The 16,445-nt window shown below is 41.4% G+C and overlaps 1 protein-coding gene across 1 annotated transcript in view; it reads left to right on the top strand.

The window, feature by feature from the left end:
* The window catches only part of LPCAT1 (lysophosphatidylcholine acyltransferase 1), a 114,946-nt gene that overhangs the window by 24,167 nt on the left and 74,334 nt on the right, over positions 1-16,445 (top strand). The window contains exon 2 of the mRNA XM_056862597.1: positions 9,823-9,965. Within this exon, the coding sequence (XP_056718575.1) occupies positions 9,832-9,965 (134 nt within the window). The 5' untranslated portion in view covers positions 9,823-9,831. The remainder of the gene's footprint in view (positions 1-9,822; positions 9,966-16,445) is intronic.

Raw genomic sequence — 16,445 nt, 5'->3', positions numbered from 1 at the left:
TCCCTGGTATAAATATTGAAACATTTGGATCCTGCTGTAGAACAGATTCTTTGACCTTGTTCACTCAGGTAACATGATTCTTGTCCCCAAATCACTTCTGAAATCTTAATCAGCTTCTTGCTCTTGATCTCTACCTCATTCTAAATTCATTCTTCAGTCTCTGAAATTGTAATTACTGTAATATTAAAATAATCCGTGCTAAATCAAGTATGTCTTCATTACTGAAGATAATTCACAGTGGGTAGCCGTGTTAGTCCGTCTGCAGTAGTAGAAAAGGGCAAGAGTCCAGTAGCACCTTAAAGACTAACAAAAATATTTTTGTTAGTCTTTAAGGTGCTACTGGACTCTTGCCCTTTTCATTACTGAAGTAATTTAGATCATTGTCCTTAAACACAAGACTTAGTCCTCATATACATGTTATAAACATATCCAGTGAAGTTACAGTAGTCAACATTTCACTGGCTTATTACTAACATGATTTATTCATTGGAACCCACCTGTATCTGCCAGCCCTGCTCTTTTGTATGCTGCACTGTCACCTTTACTCTCCAGAATGGCCAGAGTGCATAAAGAGAATAAAGCATTTGAATATGTGCCTAAGCTTCTACTCTTGAATCACAAGATGCTATTGTCAAAATCAATCTGAATACCATTGTATATAAATTGAACGGTTTTACATGTCTCGTTAGTTATTCACAGGACCAAATTATTGATAATAAAAATGTCTTAATCACTACATAATTGACCCTATAAAGGAGTCAGCAGGACTACAAAAAGAGGTGAGTGATCCCCGCTTAAGTCTGACAGATTGCAAATATTTATAAGCTACTGAGGTGAAACATAGACCATATACGTGACATATATACAACACAATTATATACAATATGTACAGTTCACACAAAAAATGTAGAGAAATTTCCAAAGGTCTCAACTGAGTACCACAAATATATAGAAGAAGTTCCAAAGGTCTCAACTGAGTACCAAATGAATGCTAATATTGTAATCCTTGTGTAAAGTTCATATAGAGCCACAATCATCGATGGATACGGCCGTTTCAGATCAACAGCAGTGGAAATCTTTCTTCAGTCCTTCTAAAAATTAATATATTACCATCAGTATATAAATATATAAAGATTATGACTATTAAAAAATGAGTCAATACAATATACTTACAATACAAAAGTGCTGTTACATATTCATCATTCCTTCCCACACAGGGTAAGTATGAGCAATCAGACATCAGTAAAGTACATCACATAGTGCAGCTAGTAAACTAGAACAGAGTCTTAATCAGATACATAGGAAAACCCAGGTGTTGCTGATGATACATCTGTGAGCTCTTGACCCGTCGAACCAGAAATCACCACAGAGACAATCAGATTCCAAGCAGATGGCTTTACTGGTCAAATAGGCAATACAGTGCATTGAGGATAAGATGACAGCTATGAGTTGTCTTGCCCGTTACTTGGAAATATAAGGCAGAGAAACGGCGGGAGATTACAAAGCATAAACAGAGCATTATTTCCCAGGAGTGGCGTTCCCAGGCTTTGGTATGTGAAGCCGTCCTTGAAGTCTGGACGGTTCAGCAGAGAAACGAAAGGAAACATCTAAACCGAGATAACAGCCTGACAACATCCCCGAAGTGGGTTAGAATTCTTTAAAGTGACAATGTATATTTTAGCAGCATCAGCTTTACCCTATAGAATGTAAGAAATCTCCAGGCCCCACCTGGAGCTTGGCAACCTTAGAACTGGCAATCCTAGTATAATACCATATAGTCCACCATTTAAGGGTAAAGAGTAATGCTTCAGGTCACAAACTGGCAACCCCAATAATTCAATTTGTGGTGGGTAGTTGGTTGGAATTCTTAAAGTGACAGTGTATATTTTAGCAGAATTTTAACATTGGCTTTACCCTATAGAAAGCAAGAAAAATCATTATCCAGGTTTAATCCATTTGGAGACATCGTGTTCAAAAGGTGAATGAAGAAAGCCTCCTTCTGCCTTAACAATCTTTCGTTGTCACCTATATTGAAACGTTTCCTCTGCAGTCGCCAGATTACAAAGTAGCGAAGCTCATTTTCATTATGGTGCATCTCGAGAAAATGTTCTACAACCGGGGCAGATACTATCTTGGCCCGTATCCTGGATTTATGCTCCAATATGCGCATTTTAATTGGTCTAATTGATGAGCCTATGTAAAATTTGCCACACGGGCAGCGCAAACAGTAAACACAGAAACGCGTGTCACAGTTGGTAAAGGACTGCAATTTGAATACAAAATCACTATCAGTTCTCCTGAATTCTTTGACTTCAAGACATAGATCACATGCCATGCATTTATGGCACTTATAGTGTCCCACAATAGATTTGCCTGAAACATCCCTGTATATATCTGAATGCACTATCTTATCTTTGATAGACTGCGTTTTGCGGAAGCCTATACGGGGCGGAGCCCCGCATCCTGGAATCTCCCTCAAAAGGTGCCAATGTTTTTTCACGATGCTTGCAATATGTCCAGATAAGTGGGTGTATTGAAAAGCAAAAGTAATTGGCTGTACTTCGATCCTGATTCTTGGTTCCCTATACAATAAATCTTGCCTATCTACTCCATTAATCCTGGATTGGGCATTGTTAATAGCTAAAAGAAACACCACTGAAACTAGGGATTATTTACAGACAGTGGGGGATTTATCAAAAGCTTTGGCCAGTAGGGGTTACCCTCCTAATGGAGGCTTACCTTTTGGTCCAGAGTTGGTGGCAGCTACTGAATTAAACTTGGGGTGAAAACCTGGAGTTTAATATTTTGGGAAACATTTGACCTAACCAAAGCAGCCCAACTGGTGGAGACTGGTTGGAGCTCTTTGACAATTTGGTATTAGTGCAGTTCTGCATGAGAAAAATTCTGCTTATTCATATTTGTAATTGTCTGTAAACCACTTCAAGCACATTTGGTAGAAAGAGCAGTATAGCCTTTATTAAAATGAATAAATCTTCAGAATGTTGTTTTAATTGTGCTCATACATGTACATTTTGATTCAAAGCACACATACTTTTGAAAGCAAGTTCATTGGACATTAATGGAACTTGTAATCCTATGCTGTACTGGGTGTCTGCCCAGAAACCTAGCAGAGTAAGAGCTCATCTAGACTGTAACAGTCGTTGCTAAAGCAGCTTGCGACCCAGCCATTGGAGACTTGTGAGCTACTGTGTCATGCTCATTACTTAGAGTATCCCCCATATTTTGTATAGACTATAGAGTATGTACTGAAAGAATTAAGCAGGCACCAGTATAACAGCTCTTTGTTAGTACATGCAATGTGTAATATGACAGAGGAAGAGCTTTTTGTATTTCCCCATTCCGCTCTGTGGTTTTACCCCTTTAAAAATGTTTTGTTTAAAACATCCTGCAGTTACCTGAGAGCATTGAAGTAATTAAATATGATCATCTTGAATGCCTGAAGTTAAATGTCTGTAGTGCATCATAGTTGTGATTAGCTGTAGAATTGGGACCAAAAGTATGATCCTATCAGGATCTGCACAGGCAGGAATCATGTATAAATGATAAGTGTCTAACTCTATAGTCCCTTTAAATCTGTTAATTCAAAGACTTTTCTTTGTTCGTACCAGGCAGCAGCCATTAACTATGTTGGTGGAACAACAACAACAACTCTGTATGATATATGGGCAGTTGCCCAAGATGGGATTCCTGTAACTTCCAAATCTTATTTATTTCTTTGAAAATATTAAAGTCCTGCCTTTCTCTGCAGATTCAAGGCAGATGCAGACTCTCCTCAGTCCCCAAGATTGATGTTTTTGTAACTTAGACTATCACTCCATATGGCAGCATGGAGTTATAAGAAGAGCCCTGCTGGATCAGACCAGTAATTCCATCTAGTCCAGCATCCTGTCTCACACAGTGGCCAACCAGTTCCTCTGGAGGTCCAGCAACAGAGTGTAGAGGTTCTGGCAGTATTCAGAAGTTTACTGCTTCTGAATGTGGTGATTCCCTTTAGTCACTATGGCTAGTAGCCTCTGATAGATCAATTCTCCATGAATCTGTCCAATCCCTTTTTAAAGCTGTCTATGCTTGTGGCCATCACTACATCCTCTGGCAGTGTATTCCACATTTTAATCACTTGTTATGTAAATAAATATTTCCTTTTCTCCGTCCTGAATCTATTGCCCATCGGCTTCATTGAATGCTCTTGAGTTCTAGTGTTTTGGGAGAGGGAGAAAAAGTTCTCCTTGTCATCTCCCTCCACCCCATGCATAATTTTATAAATCTCTGTCATGTCCTCCCTCTTTTCTACATTGAAAAGTTCCAATTCTTCAGCTTTTCCTCACAGGGAAGGTACTCCGACCCCCTAATTGTCTTGGTTGCCCTCTTCTGTACTTTTTCCCACTCGGTGATGTCCCTTTTGCGATACAATTACCACAATTGCAGACAGTATTCCAAATAAGACTGCACCATTTATCTATACAGGGGCATTATAAAATCGGCCATTTTATTTTCAGTCCCTTTCCTTATAATCCCCAACATAGAGTTTGCTTTTTTTATGGCTGCAGCACATTGGGTTGAAATTTTAATTGAGCTTTCTACTATGACCCCTGTCTGTCTCAGCAAGTTCAGACCCCACTAGGTTGAAGTTGGGATTTTTGTCCCACTGTGCATCACCCTACACTTACCAACATTGAACTTTATTTGCCACATTGTTGCCCACTCATCGAGTTTGTGGAGGTCCTCCTGGAGCTCTTCACAGTCATCCTTGGTTTTTACCATCCCGCATAATTTTGTATCATGTGCAAATTAGCCACTACAGTATTCACCCTTAGTTACAGATCATTTATGAACAAATTGAATAGTACCAGTCCCAATGTAGATCCTTGTGGGACCCTGCTGCTTACTTCCCTCCATTGTGAGAGTGTCCATTTATTCCTGCTCTTTGCTTCCTGTAATTTAACCAATTTTTAATCCATAAGAGGACCCATCCTCTTATCTCATGACTGCCAAATTTACTCAGGAGTCTGTGGTTAGTTGCCTTATGAAAAGCCTTTTGGAAGTTCAAGTATATAATGTCTACCTGGTCACCATTGTCTACACGCTTGTTCACTTTCTCAAAGAACTCCAAGAGATTGGTGAGGCAGGACTTCCCTTTGCAGAAGCCAGGCCGATTTTTCCTCAGCAGGCTTTGTTGTTCTGCGTGCCTATGCTAGTTTTCATTATAGTTTCTGCTAATTTGCCCTGGACAGATGTTAGGCTGACTGGTCTGTAATTTCCTGGTTCTCCTCTGGACCCCTTTTTAACAATTGGTGTAACATTTTCTACTCTCCAGTCTTCTAGTACAGTGGCTGAATTTAGTGATAGGTTACATATAAAGGTGTCAGGTCTTGGCCTGATCCAGTTTCCTAGAGTGTTTATGCTCGTTCAGCACCTGGTACTTGTTGTGTCTTTGCCCGTGAGAACTTTATCAGAGTTGCCTGGCAATGCCAGGCGAGTAACTTTGGACTTATGCTTTTAAACCCTACAGCTCCCCTTGAGGGACACTGCCAACTTTCCAAGCCTTTGAGCTGTCATGCCTTTAGTCTGTACCTGCTAGTCTTCCTAATAAAGAGTTTTACTTCAGACTTCAAGCTATCTGAGTGAATCCTTGGGAAAGAACCAGAGATGGGCTTTTGATCCTGACAAAAGGTTTGGTAGATCAACTATCTCACGTTTGAGTTACTTAGGAACTCTCGGGTGTACACCATTATAACCTGGAGACTTAACGGTTTTTAATTTCTCCATTGTCACCTCAATTTGACTCATTTCTTCAGATTCCCTTCCTGAAAATAGTGACTGTGGCATGGGTGTGGCCCCACACTTTCCACAGTGAACACAGGAACAAAAAATCATTGAGCTTATATGCCATCTCCCCATCTTCCTTTAGCAATCCCTTTATTCCTTTGTCATTCAAAGGTCCAACTGCTTCTCTGGTTGGTTCCTGTTCCAGATATATTTAAAGCAATGTTTATTGTTTACCTTGATGCTTTTAGCAACCTGCTCCTCAAATTTTCTTTTTTGCATGCCTAATTATTGGCTGTTGTTTCTTTTGCCAGAGCCTATGATCCCTTATGTTCAATTCATTGGAGCAGATTTTGCACCTCTTTTAAAAAGAGGCAGTGTGGTATACAGTGGAAAAGGGTATTGGACTGGAACCAGGGAAACTTAGTCATGAAACTTAATGAGTGAACTTGGGCCAGTTGCTACCTATCAGCCCTTTAGAGTTCTTTTAATAACGTGCCTTATTATAGTTCTGGTCACTTCCATGTGACACTTTCATTCTGCCTTGCCTCCTGGCCTCCAGCCATTCTTGTGGGGGATTCTGCTCAACACAGGCTGGATTTTCCCCAGCTCTCTGGTAGGTTCTTTTAGAAATTGTACCCAAATCAGGTTTGTGAAAAGTATGGATGGGAAGGTGCAGATTTCTGGTGCCACTTCCAGCGCCATTCTCCACACGCACACACACACACACACACCTCTGGCAGGATTTTTGATGGCTTTTAAAAAAATCATGAGTAGTTGCTGTTTCAGTATAATGTTAAAACACGCTGGGGATACGAACTACAGATTTTTATAAAAGGCAAAGCGTTTGCTGGAGATAGGTGGGAGAATGGTGGTCGTAAGGAGAAAAAATGGGGAATCTCTCCATGTGCGGGCTCCCTGCTGCTGCATATCCCTTTTGCATTTGCAGCAACGTTGAGCGCAAACCAAGGAATTTTCTCTGTGCAGGAGCAACCTCCTTTTTGTGGCTTTAAGATTGTGACAAATATTCTGTTGGCTTCAGTAGAATCAGTATTTCCTCCCGCTAGAAACAGTTGAATACTCGAAGTTGATGCATAGAGTACTGTATAATCTGCAGAGAATTTAACTAATGCCCCAGTCCTAAATATGGATTAAATCCCCATAGAGCTCAGTGTGATCTTCGGTAAGTAAAGAAGACTGGCAGGCAATAATGGATATTTTAAGACTGTTTTATAAATGTAGGTGCACAGGAATTGTTGTTGCTAAAAATAAAATATCCATTGCAGCCTCTTAATGCATAATACGGTTGTAATGTGATGGTTCAGGATCATCAGAGGTATGGCAACGAAATGACTAAAATTTGGGTTCTGTTGGGATTAATTCTTTCCTAATCAGACAATAGTAGAGTGAAAATGTATATATGCTGTCAAGAGGCTTTCCCTCCCATCTTTTTTTAAAAGGTAACGGTAGTCCCCTGTGCAAGCACCAGGTCATTACTGACCCATCTGGTGACATCACATCACAACGTTTACTAGGCAGACTAGTTTATGGCGTGGTTTGCCATTGCCTTTCCCAGTTGTGTACGCTTTACCCCCAGCAAGCTACACTTTACCCCCACCGACCTTGGAAGGATGGAAGGCTGAGTCAACCTTGAGCCAGCTACCTGAAACTGACTTTCGTCAGGATCGAACTCAGGCTATGAGCAGAGCTTTGACGGTAGTACTGCTGCTTACCACTCTGCGCCACGGGGCTCATCATCTTTTTTTTTTTTTTTTTTTTTACTTACCGGTAAACAAAATTCTGGGAATGATTTTTTTCAAGCAGTCTGATTTTTTGCATGTGCTTTTAAAAGTACCTGTGGAAAAAATGTGGTTGCCTTGCTAAGCATATGTGTCATTTCTCTGCAGCATTTCCCCCCAGAACCATAGATAAAATTTCCAGGAAAAAAAAAACTTTTGAAATTTTAGGGGAAATTGAAACATGTGCAATGCTTACTTTCCTGTCAAACCTAAACTTAGTAAGTTAACACCATAAAATGCATCATTTCTACCTTAAAATAGAAAATTATACTATTTGGCATATATATGGAGTGAGAAAATTTGCTAGTGTGCCCAAGTATACTTGAGAAAAAGTTGCAGATTCTTTCCACCCTATGCAAGGTCTTGACACACTTTCTTGGCTTTAGAAGCCACACCAAAATTTTAAGAGTTAGTCTTATTTTTCATCCTTCAGGGTTTTATATTTCAGTGACCATACTTTCTAATTATTGCTATCATAAAACCATAAATAAGCTTTGTACTTATTACTGAGAATCACCAAGAGGCACTTACAATAAATGACTGATGAAAATCCTAGATGCCACAATGAAATTTATAGGCCCCTTGGAGCCTGGGATTTGTGCAGCCCTGCCCTTTGCTAACCTCTGTCTCTTAATTTTTGTCATCTGAGAGGTACGAAAAAATACAAGTTAAAGCTAGAAAATCAATTCTGTAGTAAACTGTAAGCACTTGCCCTATCGAGAACCACTAGCCACAGCAGGAGACGTAGTTGTCCAAAGCAGTTGGTTTAATGGTAACAAAGGCAAACAGCATAGAGAACCCAAGACAGCAATGGAGGAAACTGGCATGCACTTGATAATATAAAAGCATTGAAAAAAGCACTCAGCAGTGAAAAAAGCACTCAGCAGTACAGTCTCATGAGATTATTTCGAACACATTACAAACAGTACAGAGGCGCCGCTGCTCCCACGGACATCTGTGAGCTTCAAAGGGAACAGGAATGCAAAACAGTCCTTGAAGGAGAGTCTGTGAGAAAACGAAACTATCTGAGACACAGGCCTGACATAAACAAAAGAAATCATATTACTTGGGCAGGAACACTCTTGTACAGTGACAATAGGTAGAACTACTAGCATATTTGGATATTAAAAAAACAGGCTTAAGGATATGGCCAATAATTCCGTACCATTGCTAGAAGGAAGCATATAAAAATAAACTTTATAACTGAAAACTGTGTTATTAAATCTTTTATAGCATATTAATTGTTACAAAAATTGTTTACATTTAAACAAAAGAAATATTCTTGAAAATGTCATATGTCTACATTGGAATTATCATTATCTAAAGCTGTTGATAATTTTATTAAAAATGCATATTGATCATTTTGCGCAAAACTTTATATTTCAGTTACTCCGAGAGGGGGGAAATGAGTTTTCAGTGCTTTCAAGAATTTTTGAATTTTTCTGTTGTGAAAGTCATTTTTATGCTATACTTTTTGAGAGAAAAACCTTGTCTTAAAAAGCATGTTTTCTGATTCTAAACGAAAATATGGGAAACTTAGTGCTCTCCAAAATTTCCCAATTGCTCAGACTTTTTCATTCTATATATCTGGAATGACTGAAATGCTTTTCAGGTCAAGTTTTTCTCACTCAAAAACAAAAAAGAGAAAATATTTAATGAGAGGTTTTTTTGCTTTTTGTTTGTTTGTTTTTGCTGTACTTCCTAACAGTTCTCTACTTTTCCACTGGGAAAACTGAAATAAGTCCTCAGACGTTTTCATGCTATACATTTTGAATGTGAAAACCTTTGCTGATTCTGAAAGAGAAAGAGAAAATATTTTATGGGTAGTTTTTTTTAGTGCTTCCCCCAATTTCCTAATTTTTCTATCAGAAAGTTAAAAAGGGGTCCTGGCGGGGGGAAACCCTTCTCCCCATTTTTTCTGGGCCTTCGCATCTCTTCTCATACATGACATGTCGGAATGTTTGCTGGGGTGAGAAGGTGGAGGTACCTGTGCTTCTTCTTGATAACTCCTTTGAACCTTGCTGCTAAGATGCTTTAGGCAGGCTCCCTGTGCTGTAAATATTTTCTTGTAGGTTTTCTTGATTTTGAGTGAAAGAGGCTTAGGACCAGTGATTTTAACTGTATATTTGTTTGGTAGCATGTGTCTGATATGAACAATTAAAAGTAAATATCTTTTAAAAATTGCTTGGTTTGAGCTCAGTATAATTGTAAAAGAATCACATTTCTTATATTTTTGCAGATTGCCTTCATGACTTTGACTGTGTTCCCCATCCGACTGTTTTTTGCTGCATTTATGATGTTGTTGGCCTGGCCTTTTGCATTCATCGCCTCTATGGGATCTGCTGAGAAAGAACTTGAAAAGCCTCTTTCCTGGTGGCGAAAGTGAGTCATTAAGTTTATTGGTTTGATAAAATCTACCCAGAGCTATAGTGACGCCATTGGCATGGGTTTTAAGATTTTCTTCTATCTGGGATTGTGAAACTCATTTGCTACAAAATAAAACACTTTAGTACTTCCTCCTAATGAGAAACTAAGGCTCAGATCTTCTGCACGTTTACCTTGAAATCACAATGGAAAATTTATGCACCCAACTTTTCTTGCTGCACTCCTCCATTTTAATTTGACATCTAGTCTGTATTTTTTGTTCTTAATTTTAAAATGCTTTTTTCAAAGTATGCTTTCTTTTTTAAAGGCCAGAAAGCATGTCATATGTGTACATGGATATTTAACGGATGACCTCTTTTTGTAGTGGAAAGCAGCTTGAGAAAGGACTGATCATCATTGAAGGTGGTGGTGTTTAATTCTTATGACACCTATCACTTTTCCTCCTCTTCAACCATTTCCTCACTTTCACAGTTAGCAAGAAAGGCAAGGGCTACTTTGTCCCCAGCTACTTTCTGAAAATTGCCCCTTCCTGAGGCTGTTGAAATTAAATAAATGTGTCCTTGTTTAATGTGTTGTTTGATCCTACCACTCTTCATTTCTCCTGTTTGACATATGTTTCAGTGCAGTGTCTATTCTGATCCTTATGACTGAATCACTGTTTACATAAACTGCTTAACTGCTTTATTTGGTACCCAAAGATGGGTTGTCAGGAGTGTTTACAAGATCTTGAGGGTGCTGCTTCTTCTGGAAGATTTTCCAATTGTTATCTCTACACGCTGTGCTGTCCAGTGCTAATCCCAGGATTAACACAGGGTACAGCTGATTGAGTAGACCTTAAGAGACTCACTGAGCAATGTGGTCTGTTTTCACCCAGGAACAGTACTTTGAAAAACAGAAATACAGAGTATAGTCTTCCATTATGACTTTTCTGGTTGCTTCGGTAGGCTCTGAGAACAGCTTTAAAAAGAAAGGAAACTGGTTAAGTGTCTGATCCTGACATCCTCCTTACCAGGCATAGTTTAGAGAGGAGAAATCAAACCCTTTTATGTCCTCCCAAATGCTTTTTTGACTGTGGCCAAGGCAGTTGATGTAGCATTCCTCCTCCCCACAATTTTACTCCTCTTTCATTAACCAAAGCTGGGGTGGGGAGGCAGGGAGTGAGAAGATACTACTGCTTCTGATCACCGATAGATTAATGAGGCTACATAGTACTACTGTGAATACTAAAACCCGTGTGTCTAAAGAGTGAGAACAGGTGGCAAAAGTGTTGGAATTTAGGCCAAGTGGAATTTTAAAGGATCAGGAGGAAATGAAGTTTAAGGCAAATATGATTTGTACAAATGGTCAGTTGGAGTAAAATTTAAATATATTTTTATTTTTAATGTAGGAGCTTACAAGAGGGCAATATAGACCATGTCTTAGACCATAAGAACATAAGAAAAGCCATGCTGGATCAGACCAAGGCCCATCAAGTCCAGCACTCTGTTTACACAGTGGCCAACCAGCTCCCTCTAGGAAGCCCACAAACAAGACAACTGCAGCAGCATTATCCTGCCTGTGTTCCACAGCACCTAAGATAACAGGCATGCTCCTCTGATCCTGGAGAGAATAGGTATGCATCATGACTAGTATCCATTTTAACTAGTAGCCAGGGATAGCCCTTTCCTCCATGAACATGTCTACTCCCCTCTTTAAGCCTTCAAGTTGGCAGCCATCACCACATCCTGAGGCAGGGAGTTCCACAATTTAACTATGTGTTATGTGAAAAAAACCTTCCTTTTATCTGTTTTGAGTCTCTCCCCCTCCCCCTTCAACAGATGACACCACATTCCAGTATTCTGAGGGAGAAAAGCTTCTCCCTGTCCACTCTCTCCATACCTTGCATAATTTTATATACCTCTGTCATGTTTCCCTTTCACCACCTTCTTTCCAAGCTAAACAGCCCTAAGTGTTTTAACCACTCCTCATAGGGCAGTTGCCCCCTGATCATTTTGGTTGCTCTTTTCTGCACCTTCTGAAGCTCTGCAATATCCTTTTTAAGGTGTGACCAGAAATGTACAGAGTATTCCAAGTGTGGTCTCACCATAGATTTGTACATAGGCAGTTTGATAGCAGCAGTTTTATTCTCTATTCGTTGTCTAATTATGGCCAGCATGGAATTTGCCTTTTTCACAGCAGCCGCACACTTCATTATCCACTACCACCCCAAGATCCCTTTCTTGATCTGTCACTGCCAGCACAGATCCCATCAGTGTATATGTGAAATTGGGATTTTTTTGCCCCAATATGCATCACTTTGCACTTGCTCACACTGAATCTCCTTTGCCATTTTAATGCCCATTTTTCCAGTTTTTCCAGTCCGGTTTTGTTTTAACCGCCCTAAATAATTTGGTGTCATCTGTAAGCTTGGCCACCTCCCTGTTCACCCCCAACTCCAGGTCACTGATGAACAGGTTGAAAAGCACCGGTCCCAGCACAGATCCCTGAGGGACTCCACTGCTCACATCCCTCCATTGTGAGAACTGACCATTGATTCCTACTTTCTGCTTCCTATTTTTCAGCCCGCTCTCAATCCATAAGAGGACTTGTCCTTTTTATCCCATGACTATGAAATTTGCTTAGTAGTCTTTGGTGGGGGACTTTGTCAAAAGCCTTTTGGAAATCCAAATACACAATGTCCACAGGCTCATTCCTGTTCACATGCTTATTGACACTTTAAAAAAACTCTAAGGTTAGTGAGGTAGGACCTATCATTACAGAAGCCGTGTTGGGTTTTGCTCAGCAAGGCTTGCCCTTCTATTCGCTTGACAATTCTATCTTTAATAATGTTTTCCATCAGTTTACCTGGAACAGATGTTAAGCTAACTGGCCTGTAATTTCCTGGGTCCCCACTGGAACTTTTTTTTATAAATGGGTGTTACATTGGCCATTCTCCAGTCCTCTGGTACAGAGGCTGATCTAAGGGACAGGTTACATATCAGTGTTAGAAGTTCAGCAGTTTCCCATTTGAGTTCTTGAAAAACTCTAGGATGAATACTGTCTGGTCCCTGCGACTTGTTAGTTTGCAGTTTGTCTAGACATTCTAGGACTTCCTGCCTTGTTACCACAACTTGCCCCAGTTCCTCATTCTCCCCTCCTCAAAACCTCTGTTCAGGAGCAGGAATCTGTCCTATATCTTCAACAGTGAAGACAAATGAGAAGAATTCATTTAGTTTCTCAGCAATCGCTTTATCCTCCCTTATTGTTCCTTTACTACCCATTGTCATCCAATGGTCCAACTACTTCCCTGGCTGGTTTCCTACTCCTAATGTACTTAAGGAATTTCTTATTGTTGGTTTTGATGTGTTTAGCGATATGTCCCTCAAAATCATTTTTTGCATCTCTAATTGTCTGCTTGCATTTCCTTTGTGCAAGTTTGTGTTTGCTTTTGTTTGCCTTGTTTGGGCAATCCTTCCAGTTTCTGAAGGAAGCATTTTCTCTCTCTAATAGCTTCCTTCACCTCACCCGTTAGCCATGGTGGTGACCTCTTTGACTTAATACCACCTTTCCTGACCTGCAGTATACAATCTAGCTGAGCCTCTACTTTTGTGGACTTGAGTAACCCCCAAGCCTTTTCCAGAGATTTAATCCTCCTAAGTGTTCGTCCCGTTGTACCAGGTTTCTCATTTTAGAGAAGTTCCCTCTTTTAAAGTCAAATGTAATTGTGTGAGACTTCCCAGGCACTTTCCCACATACATATACATTAAATTTGATGCCACTGTGGTCACTGTTGCCAGTTGGCTCAACAACATCCACATCCCTCACTAAGAGTATTAAGTCCAGGATCGCCTCCCCTTTGGTTAGGTTCGTGACCAACTGTTCAAAGGCACAGTCATTGAGGATGTCTAGAAATTTTATCTCTTTGGCTTGACTGGAGCATGCATTTATCCAGTCAATATGAGGGTAGTTAGTATCCCATTATTACTACTTCATCACCTTTGGATGCTTCCCTAATTTCATTTAGATCACCCTGAGCCCTTTGGTCAGGGGACTGATAGACCGTATTGAGTAGGAATTTTCTGAGCTTATTGAAAACATAAATATATGGTTGGAATGTACTTAGGATATTGTCATAATTAGAAGAAGAGTTGGTTTCTCACTTTGAGTGAGGAGGGCATCTTCACCTTGGGTTATTTCCTTCTCTTACTCAGGGAGGCAGGAACAAAAAAACACCAGCCTTCCTGTCTCTCGGGGGAAATGACCCCTCCTTCCTCCTAGGCTCCAGTTTTCTTTTCTGCCTTTGATAGGGAGAGCAGCTCTTACAGTGCTCTACTGATTTAGGTCTTAGAAAACTAATCTTGTTTTTTTTCTGTGGTCTACTTACCTTTTTGTGTACCTCTGTTCGTGCTGTGTTGTTTTTTTGTTCCCTTGTCTAGTCTCCCTCGTGTTTGTATGGCTCCTTTCGCCTCAGGCTTAAGGCCAGGCAAAAGTTTCCCACCTAAACAAAATGGCAGAGGCCCGCAATGATGAGTACATCTCATCTGAGGATTTAGTTCCAGGCTTACTTGTTGAAGCCGATAGGAGCCAGGGCAAGCCCTCCTGCAACCCTAACTTTACTGCTGGCTCAGAGCAGCAAGGCAAGGAGACCCAGACTGGCACCAAACGAAAGAAAGCCTTAGATAAATCCGATAAGGGATCTAAGAAGTAAAAGGACACAGATGCCCTGAAACATCGAGGTGCGGCTGCTAGCCAGGCACCAAGGCAAAGCGGCGCGGCTTCTAGCCTTGTTAAAATGGCACCCCAGGCTATCTATTCCACACCGTTGGAACAGCCTGCCTCATTACCCGCCTCCCCGCCAGAGACACAAGCTCCTTCTTCCATGCGAGAGGCTTCTGGTGGTGACTCAGACTGGCACGGCCAGGAGATGGCGGAGGGTAAAGTACAGCCCCACGTGGAAAAACAGGGGGAGGGAGGTCTCTCAGCCCTGAGATCAGAACTGATGGAACTGGTTAAGAGCGTTTTTGTTCAAGGGCTCCAGGCTTTGCAGGCTTCGTCTCCTACCCCTTCGGTGCAAGGTGACCTTAGCAACCAGCTGCCTGCATGAGAGTCCCAAGGGGGAGAGACTTCAGGACACGGAGGTTGTCAGGACTGCCCAAGCCACGCTGGCTTACTAAGGCAGCTCAAAAAGCCCCCCCCCCCGACGTTCTGATTTCAGCCTTACCTCTGATTCATCTGATGAGGCGATCAGAGCGGAAGGAGAATTCTCCTCTGATAAAGAGCTCCCCCCAGTGGAGGAAAAACATATTAGGCTGTTCGCACGGGAAGATTTCCAAAACTTCCTTTCTAAGGTATTAGCAGCCTTGGATCTTTCAGAGGAATCTGATGCACTGTCTACTGATAAACTGAAAGGCTCTAAGGAGTTCTTTCACAGTCATTCTATTCCCTCCAGGGCTAGTGCCTGACTACTTCACTACCCTCATTAAGGCTGAATGGGATAAGCCCCTAGCAAATAAGCAGCTATTTCAAAGAAATTCTATCCTCTCACTAAAGCTTCCTCTCAGCTACTGCAGGTTCCCCTTGTGGAGGTGCCTGTTGTGGCACTCCACTCCTACGATTTGGTTGCCAGGGATGGCATGGGGTCTAAAATGGACTCATTGGACAGAAAGGCAGAGCTCGCCATCAAACGGGCCCATGAGGCCTCTTCCTTAGCAGTTAGTTCCTCTGTTACTTTGGCCCTCATTTCCAGAGCCGCTATAGTGTGGACGCACAAGCTGAACCAACTCATCCCAGAGGACAACAAGAGAGCCTTGGAGGGTGTCCCTTGAGTTCTTAAGGCTGTTACCTTCCTCACTGACTCTTCGCTAGATACCCTGTCCTTCTCGGCGCGTTCTATAGCCACTCAGTCAGCAGCCAGGAGGGCTCTATGGCTTTGCCCCTGGCAGGCCGATCCGCATTCCAAGGCAGAGTTAATGAGTTTTCCCTACCAAGAGGGCAAGCTATTTGGAGACCAGCTGGATTCTGTGCTAGTGGAGACGAAGGATAAAAATATATCCCTACCCAAGAGCGTTCATAGAGAGCACAAGAGCTTCTCCAATTCCTTTCGCTCCTTTCATTCCCTACCAAGATTCCGAAGTGATCAAAGAAGGAGTCAGTGAACCCCATCCAGAGGATCCTTTCGTAGAGGAGGACGTTTCTCTAGAGCTTCTCGCCACCCTCAATCCGGAGGGGACAGGCAAAACAACAGCACACGTCAAACTAAACAGTGAGCCACCTTCACCCCCATGGGAGGACGATTGAACCACTTTGCAGAGCAATGCGGTTCTTCGGGTATCTCAAATCATAAACCATGGGTACCAAATAAAGTTCTCCCACATCTTGCCGGATCGGATAATCGCCTTCCCAGCCCACTCAGCAGGGAGAAGCATCTTTGCACTTCAACAGCTGTGCAGCACCTTCTAGATATTCAGTTCATTTAACCAGTCGAGCCGTCAGAACACT

The sequence above is a fragment of the Euleptes europaea genome, chromosome 17 (genome assembly GCF_029931775.1).
Source record: "Euleptes europaea isolate rEulEur1 chromosome 17, rEulEur1.hap1, whole genome shotgun sequence".
In the NCBI taxonomy this organism is placed as follows: Eukaryota; Metazoa; Chordata; class Lepidosauria; order Squamata; family Sphaerodactylidae; genus Euleptes; species Euleptes europaea.
The sequence above is the reverse complement of the archived record's forward strand: the minus strand, read 5'-3'. Positions and strand labels throughout refer to the sequence as shown.